Below are 22,625 nucleotides of genomic sequence, written 5' to 3'. Positions count from 1 at the left end.
GGCCAGGCCTTCAGGGGCCTTTTGCTACTTGTGGAAGTGGCCCAGGCCATTTTCTTCTCCAGGCCCAGGCTGACAGGCATTCAGGAGTAGACTTGAAGATGGTGGCAGCCACAGTGGGCAAGGGAAGATGACATGAGACTGAGCCCAGGTGAAGAATTGGGGATGGGGATCCAGGGACCAGCTACCCCACCAGGGCTAAATTCCCTGCAGGACCAGGCACTTCCTTCCAGCAGCTGTGGTTCAGGCAGGACATAGCTCCCAGCCCTGCACCCACCGCCACCCCCCACCTCTAAATACTGAACTGCCTACTGAGGAGCTTTTCCTTCCCCTGGGGTCCAGGGAGGACTTTACCCTTAGCCACCAGCTCTTTGCTTTCCTTTCTTCTGGAGCCTGGAAAAATCTCTTCCTCCCTAGGGGCTCCAGGAAGGGTATGGGGGACAGGGAGACACAGGGGTCCTCTTACACCTCCCCAGGCCTGCAGTGCACACAGGCCCCCTGTGGGAAGCAGGGCGCAGCTGTTTCCTTGGCAACGGGCCTGTTTCCCAGCCCCATCTGGGGAGGCTCCAGGTGGGAGGCTGCAGGTTTGTGGGAAGCCAGCCTGGGTGGTATGACTGGGCCAGGTGCCAGTCGCCTCAGGTAGCCAGGACCAGGCGGCCCGGGGGTGGTGCCAGCCTGGCTCAGGTTGGGGGGGACTTTGCCTTTACATTCATCTTGGTTCCAGAAACTTCTCTTTGGATCAGAATCACACATGGAGGAACTGCATGTGTGCTTTCTCACACTTGCTCTTCCATCATGTGTTTCTCTAGCAATGCTAGCTGGTTTTGCAGCCCATTTGTGGGGTTCTGATGTCCATGTGGGGGTCCCACTGCCTTTCAGAGGGCAGATGGGACAAGGCCAGCAGCCAGGGGCAGCAGAAGCAGTGGCAGCAGAAGGGCCTGGGAAGCTGGGGGAGAAACAGGCAGTTAGGGCTGGGAGGCCCTGGGCCACCCATGGGTGGCGGGCTGAGACCCAGCCTAGGCCTCAGCAGCACTATTTCTGTGCTCTCAGCTTGCCTTCTCTCTCTACCCCCAAACAGTGTTCCTTTCCCTGGCTACTTTACATATTCCTCTCTTACTGATGCCACATGAATATTGATGGCATTACCTCAAATCCTCTGTGGAGTGTCATTTTCAGCATTTATGTTCATTATCCGGGTCTATTTTGGTGACACAGCCAGTGTCCCTACCTCCACTGTCCACAGTGTTGTTTCTCTGGACCCTCCCAGGACATTTCATCTGGCTGGTTTGGGAGGTGGAGTCCCCTGCTCTGTGTCACCCCTGAGCTCCCTCAGGGTTTCAGGTGAAAGGGTCTAACCAATGCCAGCGACATGTGGCAGGCTCTGTCAACAGCGCTGTCCCAGTGGCCGCCCAGCAGCTGCGGTCATACCTGCTCTTGAACACTGCTGAGACAGCATGCCCTCCAGAGCCGCCACATAGTCAGGCCCCAGCCAATCCAGGTACGTGGTCTTCTCTCTGACAGGCACGGCCCGCACTGTAGCATCCTTGAAGAGCAGGTCTTGGCTGTGGTATTTGGAGGAGTCGAACATTTTGAACCCATTCTGATTGTGATCATCTCCAAACAGGTCCTGAAAATGCCACACGGGACTGCTTTTCATTTGACTTGACTGATGGTCATGAGCAAGCAAACTCCAGGACACCAAAACCTGCTATCAGTCTTTTTAAAGGTGTTTCTTAGCCAGGCGTTAGTGGTTCATGCCTGTAATCCTAGCTACTCAGGAGGCTGAGATCTGAGGATTGTGGTTTGAGGCCAGAGCAGGCAGTAAAGTCCATGAGAGTTTTTATTCCCCCAGTTCTGGGACTTGAACTCAGGGACTGGACATTGTCCTTCAGCTTCTTTTGCTCAAGACTAGCATTCTACCACTTGAGCCACAGTGCCACTTTTAGCTTTTTCTGTTTATGTGGTACTGAGGAATCAAACCCAGGGCTTCATGGATGCTAGGCAAGCACTCTACCACTAAGCCACATTCTATCTGTGAGACTCTTATGTCCAATTAACCATCAGAAAACCAGAGTGGAGCTGTGGCTCAAAAAGGGAGATAAGCCTCACAGGGTTGCAATGTAGCTCAGTGGCAAAACACCTGCCTAGCAAGTGCAACATCCTGGGTTCAATCCCCATTACTCTCCCCCCAAAATACAGTTAAATATATAAAGAAAAAAAAGAGTCTCACAAACTTTCCTGCCTAGGCTAGCTTTGAACTATGAACCTAAGACTCTGATCTCCAATTAATCACAGGAAAAGCCAGCAAAGGACAGTGGGAAGGAGAGGCTAAGATGTGGGAGGAGAGCCAGGCAGGTGAGAGAATGTGGGAGCCACCAGGGAACATGCTTCCAGAAGGAGGGACTTGAACTTCTGGAGGGAACTGTGGCCAGTGCTATTGCGTTGTCCAGTACAATGAAACTCAAGCAGCTACTGGATTTAGCAACACCATCACAGGGACATTGACAAGGACAGTTTGGGAATGTTCTCCTTCCTTAAGAGAGGCCAGAAAGAACTAATGGCTCTCTAGTAGAAAGCCCTTTGGAAGTGTTCTGCTGTAAAAGAATGTGGAGGAGGGGCTGGGAAGGTGGCTCAGTGGTAGAGCGCTTGCCTTGCATGCATGAGGCCCTGGGTTTGATTCCTCAGTACCACATAAGCAAAAAGAATAAAGCCGGAAGTGGCGCTGTGGCTCAAGTGGTAGAGCGCTAGCCTTGAGCTGAAGAGCTGAGGGACAGCACCCAGGCCCAGAGTTCAGGCCCCACGACCGGACCCCCCCAAAAAAAGAAAAAAAGAATGTGGAGGAATATTTGCTTGGTATGGACAAAGGAGCTCAGGGATAGCACCCAGGCTCTGAGTTCAAGCCCCAGGACCAAAAAAAGAGGATGGAGCAGTTAAGGCCACAAGAGGGTGTGATACTGATGCTAGTTTGTTTCACTCTTTACAGATGGTGAAGTAATAGCATATGTGGGCATTGGGGAGAAGCTCTCTCTAATTGAGAGGAAGAATCAGTGATGTCAGAGACAGAGGGGCTGTTGCCAAAGGAATGTCCTTGGTTGATCAAAAAGCCTAGAAGTTTTCCCCAGCTCCCAGTTTCCCCTGAGGGCTGCTCCAGCGAGGCAAAGGCTTCTCAGGGTGGGGCCTGCTCGCCGTGCTACCCCTCGGCATAGGCAGGTGAGGCAGGCCCTGCACTGGCTCACCTGGGCCTTGTCCAGCAGGCCAAACACAGTGAAGATGTTGGTGTCTGGCCGCACCATGACAGCATGGGAGGGGATCTGTGCCAGGTTGCAAGCTTCAAATTGGTTCACCTCGGCCCGGGCCCCATTGGGGCAAAGTAGTTCATAGTCCTGCCACCTGAGTCCAGTAGCCCAAGGCTCGGGATTGTGGCCTGAGAGAAAAAAAAAAGGAGTAAGAAGTGGGAGAAAAATTCCAGCTCTTTGCTGGGAGAAGGTGGCAGTGTCTGGCCTGCTCCCCAGCCCCCTCCAGGGCTCCTCTCTGTTACCAGGGTGACAGAACCCAGCTGGACCCAAGTGACGTGGAGCTTCCATTGGTGGGAGCTATGTGACAGGTGCTCTGCAGTTCCTGCTTGACCCTCCACAGTGGTGATACTGGGTGGGTATTAGCACCCCATCTTCTTTCTCTTTTATTTCTTGTCAGTCATGGGGCTTGAACTCTGGGCCTGGGCGCTGACCCTCAGCTCTTTAGCTCAAGGCTAGCACTCTACTACTTGAGCCACACCACTACTTTGGGTTTTCTGGTGGTTTATTGGAGATAAAAGTCTCATGGACTTTCCTACCTGGGCTGACTTTTTATTTTATTTTATTTTATTTTGGTGGTTATGGGGCTTGAACTCTGGGCCTGGGCGCTGTCTCTGAGCTCTTCTTCAGCTCAAGATGAGTGCTCTACCACTTGAGCCACAATGCCACTTCCAGTTTTCTAACTACTCAGAAGGTTGAGATCTGAGGATCACAGTTCAAAGCCAACCCCGAGCAGGAAAGTTTGTGAGACTCTTATCGCCAATAAACCACCAGAAAACCAGAAGTGGTGCTGTGGCTCAAGTGGTAGAGCGCTAGCCTTGAGCTGAAGAGCTCAGGGACAGTGCCCAGACCCAGAGTCCAAGCCCTATGACTGACAGGAAAAAAAAAAGAATGCCATTGGATTGATCTTGGATGAGACCAGAAGTCTGCAATTTAGGCCAGTACCCCCAGTGACACTGAAGCAAGTCGAAGCTAGAGCAACCTCTGCCCTCACGAGTCTCATTGTTTCTGTGTTTTCATGCATTTCCGCGGGTCCATCCTTCTCCCTTTTCCAGAAGAAACACCAGGTTGGGTCGAAGCAGAGTGAAAGATAACAGGGAAATGGGTGCCCCAGGAGGCAAGCGTCTCAGTGCAGTGAATCTTCCAGAAGAACCTGCAGCCCCAACCTCCTCTTAACCCCATCTCAGGACAATAGGCACTGCCAGGCCAGGTCTACAGTCAGGCTGCTGTGGGGCTTTTGAGGAGGCGCACAGCCCCTCCAAGAGTTCTAGGGGGAGGCGAGGCAAGAGAACAGAGCTGAGGACCGAGGGAGCAGTCTAGCTGGGGCACAGTCCTCCCACATCAGTGACCTCTACAGCACCGCAAATGGGATTTGACTTTCCTCCTGCGCATCTTGCCTCTCCTCGACCAGTCCCAGCAGCCCCTCTGCGCCCGGCTGTGCTTTTCTGGGCAGAGAAGTTTTAGGACAGGGTAGATCTGGCTGAGCCTCCGGTGTTGGAGGGTTCAGAGCCATAGCGGGGTAGGCAGAAGCTCGGTCCTAGGGAACTAGCCTCTAGGCCGGCAGGAGATGATGAGAGCTAAGAGGTCCTGCACCCTAAGAGAACCTCGGGTGTGGCTTTAGGGGTTCCTGGGCAGAGCACCTGGGCTCTTTTCCCCAGGTAGAGTCTGGGAAGGAACTTGGGGAACAAAATGGCCTGTGTGGTGAGTGTGGGCTGGGCTGTCTTGGTGTGGCATGACGTCCCTGCATGAGACCCTGATCAGCTCAAGACCAAAGAACAGGCCTCGTCACCCTTCCCCTCAGCACTACAGACACACAACTGGAGGGGTGTCCATAGGGAGCAGGATGGGGTCTCTTCATTTCAGTGGACAATGGACTTGAATTCCAGGCCCATCTTGAACACATGTGACCTGATGTCTGTTCTTACCTTGTGGTCTTTGGAACTCCTGGGTCCCGGGGGCAGAACCTTCAAGACCAAGTGTCTGGCAGCTGATGCTCAACACCCAAACCCAGACACATTCTGTGCTTGGATAAGCTGGGGGCAGAAAACCCACTCCCACTTTGTCTCTGCTGTGGCCCCAAACCTCTCCCATGTACCGTTTGTATTCTCAAAGACAGTGGTGTGCTTGACGAAGGCGACATCCCCGGCTTTCTCTACCAGGCACCTGCCACGGGAGAGAGCAGAGCAGGGCGGGCGTCAGCGTGAGGGGGCTCCCCCCAGCCCCGCTGACCGCCCCCAGCCGCCCTGAGTACCTGAAGGCCCCGCTGTAGCCGTAGTAGCGCTCCTGGCTGTTGCCCACGCACGGGTTGCGGCCCTGCTCATCCCCCACACAGAGCACACACAGCGAAGAAGGGTAATGCGTGGGGTTGTTCACCGGCACACAGCTGGCATTGAAGAACTCACTCACCGCTGAACCAGAGGTGAAGAGCTGTGCTGAGTGGCCCCCGTGGAGAAATGGCCAGGGGGAATGGCCAGGCCACTCTACCACTGTACAGCTCTCCCACCAGTGCTCGCGCTCCCTCCAGGGAACCACCAGAGACAGCTGCCGGCTGCTGGCATGACAAGTGTGTCTCCCAGCCTTCCCAGAGCTGAGCCAGGCCAGGAAGAGGAGACCTTGGGGCTGACCTCCAGTGCCGCCCTCCCATGCACCCCCGAGGAAGAGCGCTCCCACAGGCTGGTACCAGTGAGGACGTCACAGTCCTTGGGCCGGATGAAACCCCTCTGGATGAGGGCGCCCACGGGGATATCCCACCCCGAGGGGCTGCCGAAAGCAGCGTGGCAGGAGCGCTTGCCACGCAGCTCGTCCAACGTGAAGGAGTAGGCGCTGTCCCGCCTCACCACAGCCACCACAAAGTACGAGTTGCTCCTGTCGTCCTCTGGAAGGAAGAAGAGGGGAGGGAAAGGAAGGGGAGGAGGAGGGAGGGGAGAGGAGTGTCATACAAAGGGTCCTTATCATACCCTGGACCAATCTCCAAGAGAACCTGCCCTCTACACCCTCTCCCCACCTGCCCTCTACGCCCTCTCCCCCCCACCCCCGCTGGGTTTTTCTGCTTGAGAGCCAGGATCCTTCCAGGACGTCTGCAGGCCTAGAGGTACCTAGGCCTGGACTTACTCAGAGAGTAAGTCCAGCAGCACCCCACTGCTGAGAAGCATCCTGTGTGGCTCTGTTGTTTAACAACATTGACCCTGGCCGCATCTCCATAGCCCTTCACTAAAGGTCTCTTTCTCTCCTCACACCCAGGGGGTATATTTCTCACTTCCTGAAAAATGTTGTCCTGGCCCCAGAGATTGCTCAGGGCCAGGTGGAAGGGCTCCAAGGCACTGTGGTCAGCGTTTAAGAGGCCAAATGCCAAAGCCAAGGCTGGGCACAGAGGAGGTGTGAATGAGTCCACAGAGGCAGGGATCCATAAAGCCAAGGACACCAAAGAGACTGTGTGGCCAGCTGAAAACAGTTTTGAAGGTAATGAGGAGCTATATTATATCCTATCCTATTACATGTGCTATTTTACTCTCTAGTTTACTTTGGTTTCAGTGCTGGGGCTTGAACTCAGGCCTTCACACTCCTGCTTGGCTTTTGTACACAAGGCTGGCGCTTGACCCATCCTCCCTTTCCAGCTTTTTGCTGGCTAACAAGAGATTCCATTCTCAGGGACTTGTCTGCCTGGGCTGGCTGAGAACCTTGGTCCTCAGTTCTCAGCTTCCTAAGTGGCTAAGATTCCAGGTGTGAGCCACCAAGCCCTGGTCTTTAGGGGGAATTTTGAAAGAACATGCAACAGAGATCATCTGTGGTCTGAAAGCCCAAAGCAGATGCTCTGACACTGTATAGGAAGTTTGCTGACTCCTTATTGGTACTTATTTCACAGGTGGGGAAACTGAGGCCTGAAGCAGGAGAGGTTTGCCTGGTAATAGAATGCTAACAGAAGACCTAGGGGGAGGTATGGAGAGCAGCTGGAGCTTCTGCATTAGGCCAAGGGGCGAGTTCTCATGCAGGTATAAGCCATCACCTGGCAAAGCCAGGGTGTGGGCATCACAACTCACCAGCATAGAGCTCCCCGGCTGCCGGGACCAGGCCATACACCTTCCCTGCTGTGTAAATGTCCTCTCCACTTAGGGTCACAGCATCAATGTGTCCAGCCTGCAGGGACAGAGAGAGCGACTGGGCTGGGGGTGGCAGGATGGTTGGGCTCAGGATGGTGGGATCCTTCAGGGCACTGTGGCCTCAACCAACATGGCATGCTCCTGCTCCTGAGGCTCTCCTGCATGTCCCCGTTCAGAGCGAAGCACAGCACTGGTGTGCCCTCCTGCTGGGCATGGCCCTCCCCCCAGAGGTTGCCATCCCTAAGACCTGAGGTCTCTTGGGTCTTGCCAAGCCTGGCCCACAGAGTGACTGCAAATACCAAAGTCCCCTTAGAGAGAGGGTGCGAGTGGAAGTCTGACCTAGAATTGAAAAGGTGACATTTTCAGCACCTGTGGTGTGTAGCCCCTCCTGACAAGGCTCCCTGGGATCCTCGCAAGCCTTCTAGGCCACCTGCACTCTGCCCCACCTATATCCCACCCCACCCCACCCATCATTGGAAGTCTCCTGATGGCTGGGCCCAGGAGCCTGCAAAGGGGCGAAGGGTAATCAAGTCATTGCAGTGTGAGAAACCCAAGGGGAAAGGCTGAGAAGGGAGGGATGGGCACCCAGCATGGTACCCAATGATGGGGGAGCCACAGGTACATGGAGTCTGCAGGTTGCATTTCTAGTATCCCTCCATACCTCCTCATTCCCCACTGTGACATTAGGGATATCTGACACAGCCTGGACTCACAGCCCTTCCCTGCGTTGCTGTGGGGCACAGAGGGAGACATTAAAGCCACACCGGACACCATCCGGACACCTTGATTGAGCACCATGCGGGAGGCTGAGAAAGCCTCCCAGCTCTGGGCACACTGGCAGCAGCCATTCAATCCCAGGCCAGCATGCCAAGCACTGGGAAATCAGGACTCCTCTCAGCCCCAGCACACAGCAGTTGCCTTCCCCATCCCCCATGCTCTGTCAGCCCGTGGGCAAGGTGCTTCTTCCCACCTAAGCAGGAGAGCTTGGCCAGATGGGGTCAGTAGGCTTTGTATGATGATGTCTACACAGCCTGTACGATGGCCTCACAGAGCTGGCATGTAGGAAATGTTGGCTTATGACATCACTATCATCATGAGCCCAGTCACCCATTTTATTCCTGTCCAGGTTCCTCAGCCTGTGAGCTGATGAGGTTCTCTGGCTAGAGTGTGTGTGGAGGGTGGAGAGGGGCTCTGGCTTGTGCGTGGGGATTGCTTCATCCTCCTCCCACAGAACAGGAGGGGACTAGAAACCCCCAGCTCTCATCCGCCCACCTGTGAGCACCATGGGTCCTTTGCTTGCCGCAGGCCTCTGGAGCCTCCCAGCCTCCAAGAAGGCAGAAGGAGAGAGAGCCCGGAAGGGCTCCAGAAAGGGCCAGCTGTGTCTCTAGCTGGGGGTTGTGAGTGGGTGCCAGGCAACTGAAAGGGTCATGACAAGCATAGAAGACACTAGAAAATAGCAGCATCACATGTCCCTATATAAAGGTTTGCACAGCAGATCGCAAGCCATGTGAAATGAATCGGAGAGCCCGCAGCTGTGGGAGATGTCTAGTAATCATGATACTGAGTCCACCACCCCCATGCACAGGGGTGCATGGTCTGTCCTCCCCCTTCTCTGTGGCTGGCACAGGAGATTCCCTCCTCCCCACCCAGGGGCCAGGCCTCCCGCCCCTGCCCACCCCAGCACACCTGGATCTGCTCCATGCAGTGCACAGGCGACTGGGCTGACACACACTGGATCTCTGGCTTGAGCCTCTGCCGGCTGAAGGCCACAGCCATGTCTCCACACTTCTGGATCTCGGGCGTGGACAGCACACACCAGCGTAGGTAGTGGGGAAGCCCTGTGTGGGTGCACATTAGAGCTGGTAGCTCCATGGGGATCTCTTGGAATCAGAATCGGGGGGAACGCTGGCTCTTTTTCTTGGTGGGAGAGGTTTGTTACTGAACCCTTGGTTCCTACCTCCACTCATAGTGTTAACTATACTTTTGTTCATGGCTGTGTGAGGCGTGAGGCAGACTGTGGCTGCTATGGATCTAACTCAGTATCTGGCCATAGAGGAAGTGATAGATGGGAATGGGGGCTGGGGGCAAGAAGCCCACTTATAGACTACTACCATAGTCCAGGCAAGAGACAATGCCCGAGGTAGGGCTATAGCCTTGGGGCGGAGATAGCCAAGGGGGTGAGAGGGTGTGGAGGGAGAGTTGATTGGATTTGGGGATTCTAACACAGGTCCAGGAGAAGGCAGAGCTTTTAGGGTACAACAGACCACAGAGATCTTCCTCCCCAAACCCCCAGCGGCCAAGAACTGGAAGTGACAGCTGTCCTAGATGTCTTGAGGCACGTGCTAGGTCCCCCAGGTGGTGTCAGCCGCAGGCCACATCTGCCATGCCGTTAGGCATGGCAGGAGCTGGCTGGAGCAGGGACAGGAAGACTCACTGTAGGGGTCACAGAGCAGACCCTTCATGGCGTGCAGGTACTCGGGTCCCAGCCAGGCCTCATAGGTCTGCGTGGCGATGGGTACCAGCTCCGAGGTGGAGTCCTTGAACAGCAGGTTCTTCTGGCCATAGGCCTCAGAGCTGAACATCTGGAAGCTGCTGTCTTCATGGCTGAACAGACGCTGCATGCCAAGAGTGGGCACGGGCGGTGAGGGGGCTTCCCAGCCCAGATCCTTCTCCACCCAACTCAGCTGCCACCTCCTCCTGCTTCTGACCGCAGGCCAGGTGCCCACTCTGAGGCCAGGCAAGGCCTGGTCTCAGCTGTGCCTGCCCTCCTCCATGCCTCACAGCTCTGGATCAATATCCAGTTCATCTGCTAGGTCACAAGGCTGTTTGCACCCAGGTCCAAGCTGGGATGGCGGAAGCACAGGCAGTGGCCATGTGGCTGGGGCTAAATCAACTAATGTATGGCACACTCAGAAGGCAGGAGAGTGTCTAGAAGCTTTGACTTGATAAGACATTGCCCACTGCAGCTAGTTAGTGCATAGTGAGTACAGCCAATTGGACCTGAAGGTATATTCGATCTGTCATTTTGGCTACTTGCTTGGAGGTTTTAGTTTGTCTTTGGAGACACAAGTTAGGGGAGCTTTCTTTGGAAGGACCCCTAAGTGACCCCCACCCCCATGCTCTGACAGCTTGCACAGTGTCCCTCTCTCATCTGACCTGACTGTTGCCCCAGTGGGGTTTGTTGGGGACAGTTCTCCTTCCATGTTGGTGTTAATCCTCGGCTCCCACCCCTGAAGCAACATGAAGGCCCAGTGCCACATGTGGTGGCCAATCTCACCTGGCCTTCGTTGAGCAGCCGGAAGATGAGGCCCCCATCCGTGTCTGCCCGAACCACTACGGCATGGGCGGGCACGCGGGCCAGGTGGCATTGTCTCCACTCGGTGACATCAGCTCGGCTGCCATCCCTGCACAGCAGCTGGAAGTCCTGTGACTGCAGCGCCTGGCCCCAGGAGGGCAGCGTTTTCCCTGCAGACAGGGAGCCCCATGAGGCAGGGGTGGGGTGGGGAGGGCACCCTGGGCCTGGAGAGCAGACTGGGAGGCTGAGTACGGCTGCAAGGCTGGGAATCCCTCATTTATTGTGAAGGGAGCTCAGTGACTGCACAGATGGATGAGACTAGTGGACGACACGTACTGGCCTGTTCTCAGCAATTCCTCTTGGCAATGGATATGAGGTCTCTGATAATAACACAACACATACAAACACAGTCGTGTGATGGAGTGAGAAAATGAAGGAAGCTTAGGATGAGGGAGGTGAGCAGAACCCCAGCACTGGGGTGTGGACTTGGGCCTAAATAAACCATAGTGTAAACAAAAGTGGTATGTTTACTTTAAGTCCTTTTCAGAGAGAGAGAGAGAGAGAGAGAGAGAGAGAGAGAGAGACAGACAGACAGACAGACAGACAGACAGACAGACAGACAGACAGAGAGTACTTTTTTTTTTTCCAGTCATGGGGCTTGAACCCTGGGCCTGGCGCTGTCCCAGAGCTCTTCTTCAGGTCAAGGCAAGCGCTCTATTGCTTGAGCTACAGCACCATTTCCAGTTTTCTGGTGGTTAATTGGAGATAAGAGTCTCACGGATATTCCTGCTTGGGCTGGCTTTACCACGATCCTCAGATCTCAGCATCCTGAGTAGCTAGGATTACAGATATGAGCCACTGGCACTTGCTTTGTATATTTTTATTTTCTACAAAAATGTATATTTTTTAATTCTCTATTTCCCTTTACTAACCATTTTTAACATGGTAGAGTACGTACTTGATAGGTAATTTTACATCCTATTTTTTCCATTTATCTCAGTAAAGTAGTTTTTTCCACACTATTGGAAAATTTCATTAGAATTCATATTTCATTTTTCTTTTTTTGCCAGTCTTGGGGCTTGAACTCAGGCCTGGGTGCTGTCCCTGAGCCTCTTTGTGTTCAAGGCTAACACTACCTCTTGAGCTACAGTGCCACCGCTGGCTTTGAGTAGTTTATTGGAGATAAGAGTCTTATGGGATTTTCTGCCTAGGCTGGCTTTGAACCATGATCCTCAGATCTCAGCCTTCTAAGTAGCTAGGATTACAGGCATGAGCCACCAGCACCTTGCTCATATTTCCTGTTTAAACATAGTTTTATTATTATAATCAAAGTGCTGTATGAAGATGGCTACTGTTTCACAAGTCAGGTAGTGAGTATAGTTCCTTTTGGACAGTGTCACCACCTTTTTTTGCTTTCCCCCAGTTTCCTTCTCCCATCCCTACCTAAAAGCTGCATAGTTCATTTTCTGCATAGTATCTATTGAGTATCGTGTCTGCATTTGTTCATCCTTCCTCTCTCCCTTTCTGCACCCAAATTCATATTTCTTAAAAACAAGATTTATTTTCTATCAGTACTGAATAGAGATATTAAAACACTTTAAAAAATTTGCTGGTCCTGCGGCTTGAACTCAGGGTCTGGGCACTGTCCTTGAGCCTCTCTGTGTTCAAGGCTAGTGCTCTACCACTTGAGCCACCGAACCACTTCCAGCTTTTTCTGTTCATGTGGTACTGAGGAATGGAACCCAGGGCTTCATGCATGCTAGGCAAGCACTCTACCCCTAAGCCACATTCCCAGCCCCTTAAACATCACTCAGTTAATGAAAGTAGACAGTAGGTGTTTAGAGATTACCTAACAGCATCAGTGCTGTTTCCTGAATTGAATTACTTATAGTTGGGAAACATAGCTCATTTTTAGGAGACTTATCCTAAAGCACTCAAGGGAAATGACAGGCAAATATATAGAAAGACATACATTTATAAAAGAATGATCTGTGTACCCAAGTGCTAGAAGTAAGTTCCTATCTGGGTCAAGAATAGATAGTTCTTTGAATTACTCTTGTAACTTCTCTACTGTGCAATTCTTTCAAAAGTGAAAAAAAAAAGTGGCACCTATATAACAGGCCAATCTCCCTTGTTCAGGGGAAACAGAAGGCTTTTTTCAGGTAACAAGAGAAGGGTGATAGGGAGGGGCCAGAGGGTGTGTCTAGTGCAAAGCTTGCAAACAATAGCAGCAAATCAAGCAGATGCCAGTCTTCAAGTGGCAAGAGGCAGAATTCAATCCCCCCCCCCACCTCTAGAGCTGTATCAGAGCTGTTGGAACCCAGGTGGAGAAACACACAAAAGTGCTATGCTATAGCTCAGAGACTGTAGGACTTGCCAAGGTCACCCACAAACTCAACAGAATCTAAACTAGAGCATGTGCTGCTCTAGGGGCCCCACTCACCGTCTGTGTTCTCCAGCACCGTGCTGTGCTTCACAAAGGCCACATCACCTGCGCCTTCTGCCAGGCACCTGTGGAGGAGCCATGACCTCTGTGCGCTGGGCCCCACGTCTACCTCTTTTCTGGAAGTCCAGCCTGGGCTGCAGGGCATAGCTATGGGGGCACACACCTCCCCCCTCTGCCTCCTCCCACCCTCCCTCCCTCCTCCTCCTCCTCCTCCCTCTTCCTCCCTCCTCCTCTTCTCACTTGCTTGGCTTGCTTTCTCACAGCTGGTGCCCTACCACTTAAGCCACACTTTTAGTCTGCCTTTTTGTTGATTATTTTGGAGATAGAGTCTCTCAGAATTTTCTGCCTGGGGTGGCTTCAGATCTCAGCCTCCTGAGCACCTGGGATTATAGGCACGAGTCACTGGTGCCTGACTGGGCACACATTTCTTACAATGTACACACAGCCTGCTCTGGCCCATAGGGAGCCAGGACTTGCAGAGCAGCTGCTGCCCCAGGCAGGCAGGCAGGGTGTCTTGAAGGACAGTGCTGCCAGGCAGAAGTCTGACACTAGAAGATCTTTTCATGGCATACCAAAACTTCTTGCTGCCTGGTCTGAGGCAGTCAGGTCAGAGGGGCTGCTGGGGCCCCCACAGCCAGGAAATAAGCAGGGTCTGGACTGGGTGGGGTGGTGACACTAGGAGAGTGCCGTGGACTCCGAGGGAGGCAGAACGGGCAAGGTGGCCGAGGGTCTGGGGAAGGAGGCTGGGACGGAGGGTCTGGGGAAGGAGGCTGGGACTGCTCTTCCCTCCGAGCCCCACACTGCCTTCAGCTAGGTCACGCCAAGGAGCACAGGCCAGGCAGGCTTTCTTCTAGTGGAAACACTGCAGGGGTGGGGGGTGGAGAGATAGGCCTGGAGGAAGGGGCCTTGCCAGGTTCCTCCTGGCAGATTGGTGGAATTAGACCAGGAGGTTAGGCCGTGTGGACCCATGGCAGGCTGATTGGGAGTGCAAGCCTGAACCAATCACAGAGACAGGCCAGCTCCAGGATCCAGTCCTGGCCCCTGCCCACCATCAGCCTTCCAGGAGGGGAACCTGGGAGTGGCCAAAGCGTTGCCTTTTCCGTTTCCTTTACTCAGACGCCCCTTCCTCTCCACACACCAAACATGTTGACTTTGTGAGCCAGTCGGGCACTTCGAGGTTTGATGTTTATAAACCAGTGTAGGCAGCTCTGCATAATGGGCGCTTTGATGGGGAGCAGCCACACTGTTTTTCCCTTGCCTCCCAGCCTCTTAGTCCCTCCCACTACAGCCCCACACCCACCTACCCACTTAGCCAGCCCCAATGAGATCCCGTGGTCCTCCCACAGCTGCTGAGTCCCGCCCACCACAGCCCAGGACAACCCGCACCCTCCCCCATCCGCGTCGCCCCGCCCACCACGGCCCCCCTGGCCCCTCACCTGAAGGCTCCGCTGTAGTCATAGTATCTCTCCAGAGGGCTCTTGTCACATATGCCCTCCCCAGAGGTGTCGCCCCGGCAGAGGCGACAGAGGGACTGCGAATAACTAGTTTCTCCTGCCCCAGGAACGCAGCTGCCCCCAAAATAGTCACTGACAGCTGTGGGAAGAAGCAGAGGTCTCTCAGTGTCACTTTCTCCCACCAGGACCCAAGCTGAAGTCAGGCTGGGCCTGGGCTCCACAGGGACCTGTCCAGAAACTTCTGAGAATTGGTTCATCTTCCAGTATCAATCTGAGATAAACCGGGGATAGATTACACCCGTGATAGCAACACAGGGTGTGCATCTGCACAGGCTCGCTCTTGTCATTTGAAAGTATCGTAGGGACACAACAGCTTGCAACTGTCCACACAGGAAAAGGAATTAGGAGTCCAGTGAACACTGCTTGCTGTAGGGTTCCACCAAATCAGTGGTGTGCATGAATGAGGCTTGCCTTACCTAATGAGCAGAATCAGTAGTATTAGGGGAGGTAAATAAAGAGGGCCCTGGAGAGCAAGAGGTCCCACCCACTCTCTGGGTCCTCCTAGGGGAGCAATCTTTCTGAAATATGAGACTGATAAGCCACCCCACCCCTGGTCACCCGAGAGGCTGTGGCTCCCAGGCTGGCCAGGACCATTAGACTAGGGAACTTTTGGGATCAAGTCAGCAGTACCTAGCACAGAGTGTCTGTACCTATAAAGCTTACCACATGTTTCTAGACATAGTGCCCCCCCCCACCATTGGGCTACCTCAGGTGGGAGCCTCTCCTCAGTGGTTCTCTGACTCCCTGCTCTTGTGCCTGGCTGTGACCTATGGATCATGGTGATGAATGAGCAGAGCTGTGTATCCTATTGGGGACAACCAGCCAGAAACTCAAATGGAGGCCAGCAGAGTGGCAGGGAGTGACTCTATGTGTGAAGGCCCAGCAGGAGGTGAGACTTTACTTGCATCTTAAGGGGGTTCAGGATGAAACTGGGGACTGAGGGCTCTTCCCTCCTCACCTCCCCCCCCCAACAGAAAGTATGGGAGGAAGAGAGGACAGGAGAGGAGAAGCCTAGAGTTCTGTGTGGAGGCAGGCAGGCCTTACCTTTGAGCACATCACAGCCCATCACTGAGAGGCGGCCGCTCTCCACCAGGTAGCCCACAGGCACGTTCCAGCCCACTGTCCTGTTGATGCCTGTGTGGCAAGACTTCACACCTTTCAGGGTGTTTATGGTCACTCTGGAGTTCCTCTTTACCACAGCCACTGCATAATAGGAGGTCCCAACCTCTAGGAGAGGAGAGGTGAGGAGTGAGGGTAGTCAGGGAGAGGCCTGGAGGGAGGCTGGGGGGGGGGAGGATGGATGTGTAAGCATGCACATGTGTGCATGCATGTGCATACATGCATGGACATGTGCTAAGAAAGCAAGGGGGTGCAATCCACATCTCACCAGGAGACCCTGCCCTCCTGCAACCCCAGGAGACAGACACAATCAAGATAGCAACTCATTCATGGATTTCCTTCTCTAGCCTGCTAGCCCTTGGCTGGGGCTGCACCTTGCCTGGAAGTCTTTTGTTTTCCAAAAGCCTGAAACTTAGGAGAACACAGAAGGCTTGTGGGACAGGCACCTTGGCTATGGAGGGACTGTAGTTGTGAGAAGGGGAACAGGCAGAGCAGGGTTGGGACCTGACTGGGTACTGAAGGGAGTGTGTGTGTGTGTGTGTGTGTGTGTGTGTGTGTGTGTGTGTGTGTGTGTGTGTAGATAGAACTTGTGATGGGGTCCCAGATCACTCAAGACCCTGACTAGCTTTGGGATGCAGGAGTAGAGATGAGGGTACAGCCCTACAGCCTTGCAAAAAGGTGTCTCTAGGGCAAGCGTGGCCCAAGAAGGGTCATTCAGACAAGACACAGACTCATCTATAGAGCTGATGGTCAGAGGGCCTATGAATGTCACACACCAATGTCTCCCCTCCCCCAGTGAAGTGGTAGGACGCCTAAGATCAGAACAAGGTTGACTTCTAGAAAATAAAGCCAGTGCTCTATTTTACACCTGAGTCTACTTCCCTACCTCTTCTACCATTCACTCTCCTTTTTTCTAGTTTCTGGAGCCATACAGAAATGACTGTTGGGGCTCAGCTTAAATGTGTCTCACTTCAAGCACCCCTTATATCTGCCTGGCTTCGTAGGCTTTCCGCACATCCCTCTTTCTCAAGGCTTTTCCTGTTCTTCAGAACAGCTGACCCATGGGTATTTCTTGGTGCAGCTGGAGGCAGAAACAGGGTCTTTCTTGCTTTCTTTCTGGTGTTCCTGACCAGGCTGCAGTAGGCACCTTGTAGCAATGTTGAATTAATTGAAGAGGAAGAGCTGTGCTTGAACCCATGGGGACGGGCTGTTTCTGGCATTTGAGCCCTGCCAGGCCTGCAGGATTGCACTGTGTCTTGCATCATGGGACATCACTAATAAAACAGTGTTTTCTCCAGAGAACACAAGAGGGTGAGGTCTAGGCCCTGCTAGACCTGCTAGAGTCTTGGCAGAGGCACATGGGGGCAAGGCAGGGATGGAACACTCCTTTGCAGGAGTGGGAGGGGCTCCAGGTAGCAGGTACCAAGTCACAGTGTGACCCATAGGATGGTTGAGGCTGGGTGCAGACAGGCAGAGCCCAGCAGGTCTGGTGTCATGTGTGGGCCTGGGAAAAGGCGCTCACTCACCTGACATGTGTGTCTAGGGCTGTTGGGCCCTGACATGGTTACCACCTGTCCCTAGCCGTATGCCCCTCCCTCTGGGCATTACTGACACATTGATCCAGGGTAATTGCAATTTTTTCCATGCCCAGCACTGCACCAAGTAAGGTGCATTCCCTCAGTGGGGCTCATGGAGAACACACTTGGGCCGGCTCTTTGTATTCCGGGTTTGGAAAAAGACCAGTTTGAGCTGAGTGCCAGTGGCTCACACCTCCTAGCTACTCAGGAGGTTGAGATCTGAGGCTCACGGTTCAAAGCCAGCCTGGGCAGGAACGTCCATGAGACTCTTATCTTTAATTAACCATCAGAAAACCAGAAGTGTCTCAAAGTGGTAGAGCACTCACCTTGAGCTGAAGAGCTGAGGGACAGTACCCAGGTCTAGAGTACAGGCCCCATGACTGGACCCCCCCCCCCCCAAAAAAAAAGATCAGTTTGTCTGCCTAGGACTCCAGAGTGCTCTGTGGACAGAGCTGAGGACCAGCTTAGATGCTATAAGGTCACAGGTCACCCATGCTATTCTGGTGAAGTGACTTCTGGGTGCGGCCTTGCCCTCCTTATCTCTTCTGCTCCACGGTGCCCCGTACCTTGATCATACACTTCTCCCACCACGGGCTTCAGGCCGTGCTGCTTTCCTGCCTCATAAATGGCTCCTCCATCCACAGTAATGGCATCAGCCTCCTGGGCCTGGTTAAAAAAAAAAAGTGTCAGTCAGGCCAATTGGCTTCGGTTCTCTGTAGTGAGGCATTTGGGACAGCTACAGGTGGCCCAGGGCCCTAGGGTCTAATATTGCCTTCTTCATCTCGCCCAGGAGCCCCATTTTGGCCCTGTTTAGGGTTCCATCTAGGACAAGATTGACTTCCCAAAGTCAGTCAGTCATCTTGCTTTACTAAATATGCTACTTAAAAATAGTATGTGGATAGGGAGGGAAAAAACAGAGAGAGGGAGGGAAGGGTGACATTGTCCAAAAATAAACGTATTCTTTACCTGACTTATGTAACTGTAACCCTTTTGTACCTCACCTGTAAGCTGAGCATGAAGTAAGCTGAGCACTGGTGACTCATACCTGTAATCCTAGCTTCTCAGGAGGCTGAGATCTGAGCATCAGAGTTTGAAGCCAGTCCAAGGAAGGAAAGTCTGTGAGACTCTTATTTCCAATTAACCACCAAAGAGATGGAAGTGGAGCTGTAGCTCAAGTGATAGAGCACTAGTCTTGAGCAAAAAGGCTCAGGGACTGTACCCAGGCCCTAAGGCTTAAGCTCCAGGACTGACATACAAACAAAAATCTCCCTAAAATATGAATGACTAATTTTACATAATCATATTAGGTGTATAAAGTAAAAAGCAGTATAAAATGGTAGAGGTGAGTCATTCTCACTTTCCCATTTCTGTCTTTTGTTATGGCTGTAACCTGGGTTTCCCTCTGAGACTGTCAACACTGCTTGAATCCCATAATTTGACACAGCCCGAGTCCCATAATGTCTTCTTCATTTTTTTCTTTTCCTCTTTAAACAAAATGGCATGCCCTACCTGCATGTTTTGGGGCTGTGAGCGGACTCTTGTTCAAGAGTATTGCTTTTTGCCCTCACAGTGGGCCTTAAGGCCTTTGGGCCACATGCATCCATGGTGGGATGAGGCCCTGGGCACACCTGGGGCTGATCTGCAATGAAGATCCTCCCTGCCCTGCCTGTCCTGCCTCTGAAGATGATCATTGTTGATTCAGTGGGTCTCCTGCCTCTCCCCACCCAGGACCTACTCCTCCCCCAGAAACCATACAAGCCCCATTCTGGAAAACTCCAGGGCAGAGTAAGTAAACATCAGGAGCCACTGAGAGGTCACAGTCATCTGTCCCCTGTCCCCAAGGCTGGGTGGGTGGTGTCCCTACTCAAGCAGAAGCCTCTTGGAAGGGAAACTTTGACTCTCAAAGTGTAGGGGAATGACGGGCACCCGCTTGGACCGCAGCCTTCCTGCTGAACCACTACCCTGCACCTCCCACCTGGCTGGGCCTGGCAGGAAACAAACCAGCCCTTATGTTGCCAGGAAAGTCAGGAGATCCTATCGCCCAGCCTGGTGCAGGGATAGCTGTCCCATGGCAGTGAATGAGGCCCGTTGTGTGGCCTCCTGAGTCACAGCCCTGTTGACTGGGCCAGTGGCGGGGAGCAGGGTGGAAGGGAGGGGCCTCACCGCGATGAGCTGGACGCAGTGGTCCACCGAGGTGCCCTGGATGCAGAGGAGGAGGGGCTGGATGCCCGCTTCCTGGAAGGCCTTGCTCATGTCGCCACATTTCTCCTGCTCCGGGTCTGAGGTGGTGCACCACCGCACCTCCATCCCGCTGAGCGCTGGGGGAGGGGACAGTGAGGCCCAGCCCCTGCTGTGTGGACCGGCCAGTGCCACCACAGCTCTCCCCTGGCACGGGACACATTGAGGAGGCGCTCAGGCAGGGCCAAGCTATCCTTACAGCCTCTCTGGCCAGGGCCAGGGGTGTTTGGCAGGAGTGAGGCCCAGAACCTGGCTCATCGCAGAAGATGGACGGCTCCCACTCTGGCCTGCCCACCTGCCTGGGGCTCAGCCAGAAGAAGGAGCACGTGTGTGTGTGTGTGTGTGTGTGTGTGTGTGTGTGTGTGTGTGTATGTGTGTGTGTGTGTAGGTCCTTGGAAAATTTGTGCCCCATCCAGGCCTCAAAACAAAACAAAACAGAACAAGAAGGCTCCTGGGCTAGGATCCCTCCTGGTCCTGGAGCCCTTCTCATGATGTGAGAAGAGGTGGCTGCCCTCTGGCCGTGGGTACAGGGCCAGGCCCCATGCCAAGGGTAGGTGCTGCAAACAAGACAGCAGGTAGGGTCCTCTCGCTGGTAACTTACTTCACCTCTCTGGGCCTGTTTCCCCTCTCTCCCCCACAGAAAGCAGATGAGAAATCCACCTTCTGTGCTATGCACAGAGCTCCAACTTCCTCTTGAGCCCCATAATCTGATCGGGTCAGAGTCCCAGGCAGCTCCCTGCTGGGGGGCCCATTGGACCAGCCCCCCTCCCCAGTTTCCAGGAGGTTGATGGCTTAGCAGACCTGACAGCGGCCTGCGCTCCAGGGTGCAGTCCCCGTCCCGCCCCAGGCCAGGTCCCCCTCCCGTGGCTGCCTGTGCACCCCTGTTCCCAGCAGGGGTCAAACCGCATCTGCCTCCTCCCGCGTTTCTCAGCCCCACCTGCCCGCCCGCCTGGCCGCAGCCCCTTCCCCAGCGAACTCCATCCGGCTGGTGCCAGCACCTTCCCAACAGCCAGCGGCTCCTGGAGTCCCGGCTCAAGTACCGCTCTGGGGGCTCCCCGGGGTGGTGTCTCAGGGGCCCCCAGCCTCGCCCCGCGCGCCTCCTCCCTGCCCGCCAACTTGGGGTGCGGGAGAATAAAGTGGCTTTGTCCCCCACACTCTCTCGCAGCTTCCATGTTCAACAGGGCCTGGCCCACTCCCGGGGCCCCAAAGCTCTCCCCAAGCTGCCTCGAACCCACCCCCTCTCCCCAGGAGCCTTTTCAAAGCCCCCTCAAGGCCGCCGCCTCCACGAAGCCCTCGGGGCGCCTCTTCCCTCCTTGCGAGCCGCTCGGGCCATCCTTGCCAGCCCTGGTGTTGGGGTGCGGGAGCGCCCCAGGACCCCCCGCCCCGCGGCAGACCCCACCGCAGGGCCTCACCAGTGCGCAGGGACAGGAAAAGCCACAGAGCCAGGATGGGTCCCCGCATGGCGCAGTCAGGGCTGGCTGGGGGCGGGTCGGGTAGGGTCGGGTCTGGGTGCGAGTCCGGGCGGGCCAGCCACAGCCGGTGCGCTCCTTCCTTCCACCCTCGCTCTGGCCCGCAGCTACTTAAGCCCCTGTCCCCGCGGTGTCCACGCCCCGGCGCCCCGCCCCTGCCGGCCCCGGGCCCAGACCTGACTCCGGTGTCGGAGCTGACCGGGCGGCCGTGGCCTGCGCGCTGGCGCCCCCTGCCGGGGCCCCGGCCAGCCCGGGGACCAGGTCTAATAGAGGGTCCGAGACCCCCCCCCCTCTGTTCCTCAGCACCACATAAACAAAAAGAAAAAAGCCGGAAGTGGCGCTGTGGCTCAAGTGGTAGAGCACTAGCCTTGAGCTGAAGAGCTGAGGGACAGTGCCCAGGCCCAGAGTTCAGGCGCCACGACCAGACCCCCCCCCCCCCAAATAAAATACATAACAACTTAGAGTTTTATTTTTGTGCCTACACCAAGGTTTGAACTCAGGGCCTTGAGCTCTTAACGTTTATCTGCTCATGGCTGGCATGCTGTTTGAGCCACAACTCCACTACTGGCTTTTTGGTGGTTAATTCCGGATAAAAGTCTCATAAACCTTCCTGCCCAAACTGGTTTCAAATGGCAATCCTCAGATCTCAGCCTCCTGAGTAGCTAGGATTATAGATATGAACCATAGGCACCGGACTATAAGGAGGCGTTTTATGATACAGCCAGGGCACAAGTAGCCTGTGGAAGTGAAGACTGAAGACTCCGGAAAAGAGGAGAAGGCGACTCCGGTGAGAGGAGATGTGAAATAAGCTCAGCAAAACAGGCTGGGAGTACCCTCAAAAGGAGGAGAGAGATCTTCTCCAAAGACTCAGTCTCAGCCTGTGAATTGGGAGGTGGGTATAGACAGGTTTTAGGTCATTGGGGCATGGCTTTGAAGGACCCTTTGTCTCTTCCTCTCTCTCTCATTGGCCAGGAGGTGAATGGTTTTTGCTGACTCAAGTTCTTGTCTTGAAGAGGCCCCCACTCTCCAGCAGAGGTCCATCTGAGCATGGACTGGAAACTCCCCAACTGTAAGCCAAAATAAGCCTTTCTCCTTCTAATTTAGTTACCTTGGGTATTCATAATCATCATGGAAAGCTAACTACAAGATGACTCCTGCAGGGTCAGGTCTGCAGCCAAGAACAAGTCCATCAACCTTAAGCTCTGCTTATTATCAAACATTTCACTTGCAGTCCAGATTTTAAACGATCAAGTTTAGGATGATCAAATCTCAAAGATGAATTTTGGAGATAGTTTTAAAGCCATTAATACATATGTGCCAATTTCGTTGAAAATCAGTTTTAATCTGAGTTAAAAACCAGTATAAGAAGAGGTACAGGCTAAAAAGTAAAAATCAAGACTACTATATTTGGCTCTGTCACTAAGGATTTTCAGAGAAATTATTCATACTCTAAGGAGGGATTCAGCTGACTTAGAATGAAAACATATATGCACAAGGGGAAAAAACATAAAGCATATTCAGGGAGAGAAGATGATTATACCAGCCACCAGAAAGGAAAGGACTATATTTAAACAAAAATT

General features: G+C 53.9%; 1 protein-coding gene across 1 annotated transcript; it reads right to left on the bottom strand.

Annotated features, from left to right (window-relative positions):
• Positions 1-236: 236 nt before the first annotated feature.
• On the bottom strand, positions 237-21,037 carry Meltf (melanotransferrin). Its single transcript, XM_070028708.1, has 16 exons — positions 20,989-21,037; positions 19,502-19,656; positions 17,905-18,004; positions 15,687-15,869; positions 14,565-14,721; positions 13,126-13,193; positions 10,665-10,852; positions 9,822-10,002; positions 9,074-9,225; positions 7,328-7,424; positions 5,971-6,165; positions 5,542-5,698; positions 5,386-5,453; positions 3,234-3,421; positions 1,426-1,624; positions 237-952 (listed from the first exon to the last, which is right to left on the bottom strand). Exons 1-16 carry the CDS (start codon positions 21,035-21,037, stop codon positions 873-875), a joined length of 2,217 nt encoding a protein of 738 aa, XP_069884809.1. The 3' UTR covers positions 237-872.
• Between the last annotated feature and the right edge of the window lie 1,588 nt (positions 21,038-22,625).

This window comes from Dipodomys merriami, unplaced genomic scaffold, assembly GCF_024711535.1.
Source record: "Dipodomys merriami isolate MVZ:Mamm:240054 unplaced genomic scaffold, mDipMer1.0.p SCAF_2, whole genome shotgun sequence".
NCBI classification, from domain to species: domain Eukaryota; kingdom Metazoa; phylum Chordata; class Mammalia; order Rodentia; family Heteromyidae; genus Dipodomys; species Dipodomys merriami.
This window is presented reverse-complemented; position numbering and strand designations above follow the sequence as displayed.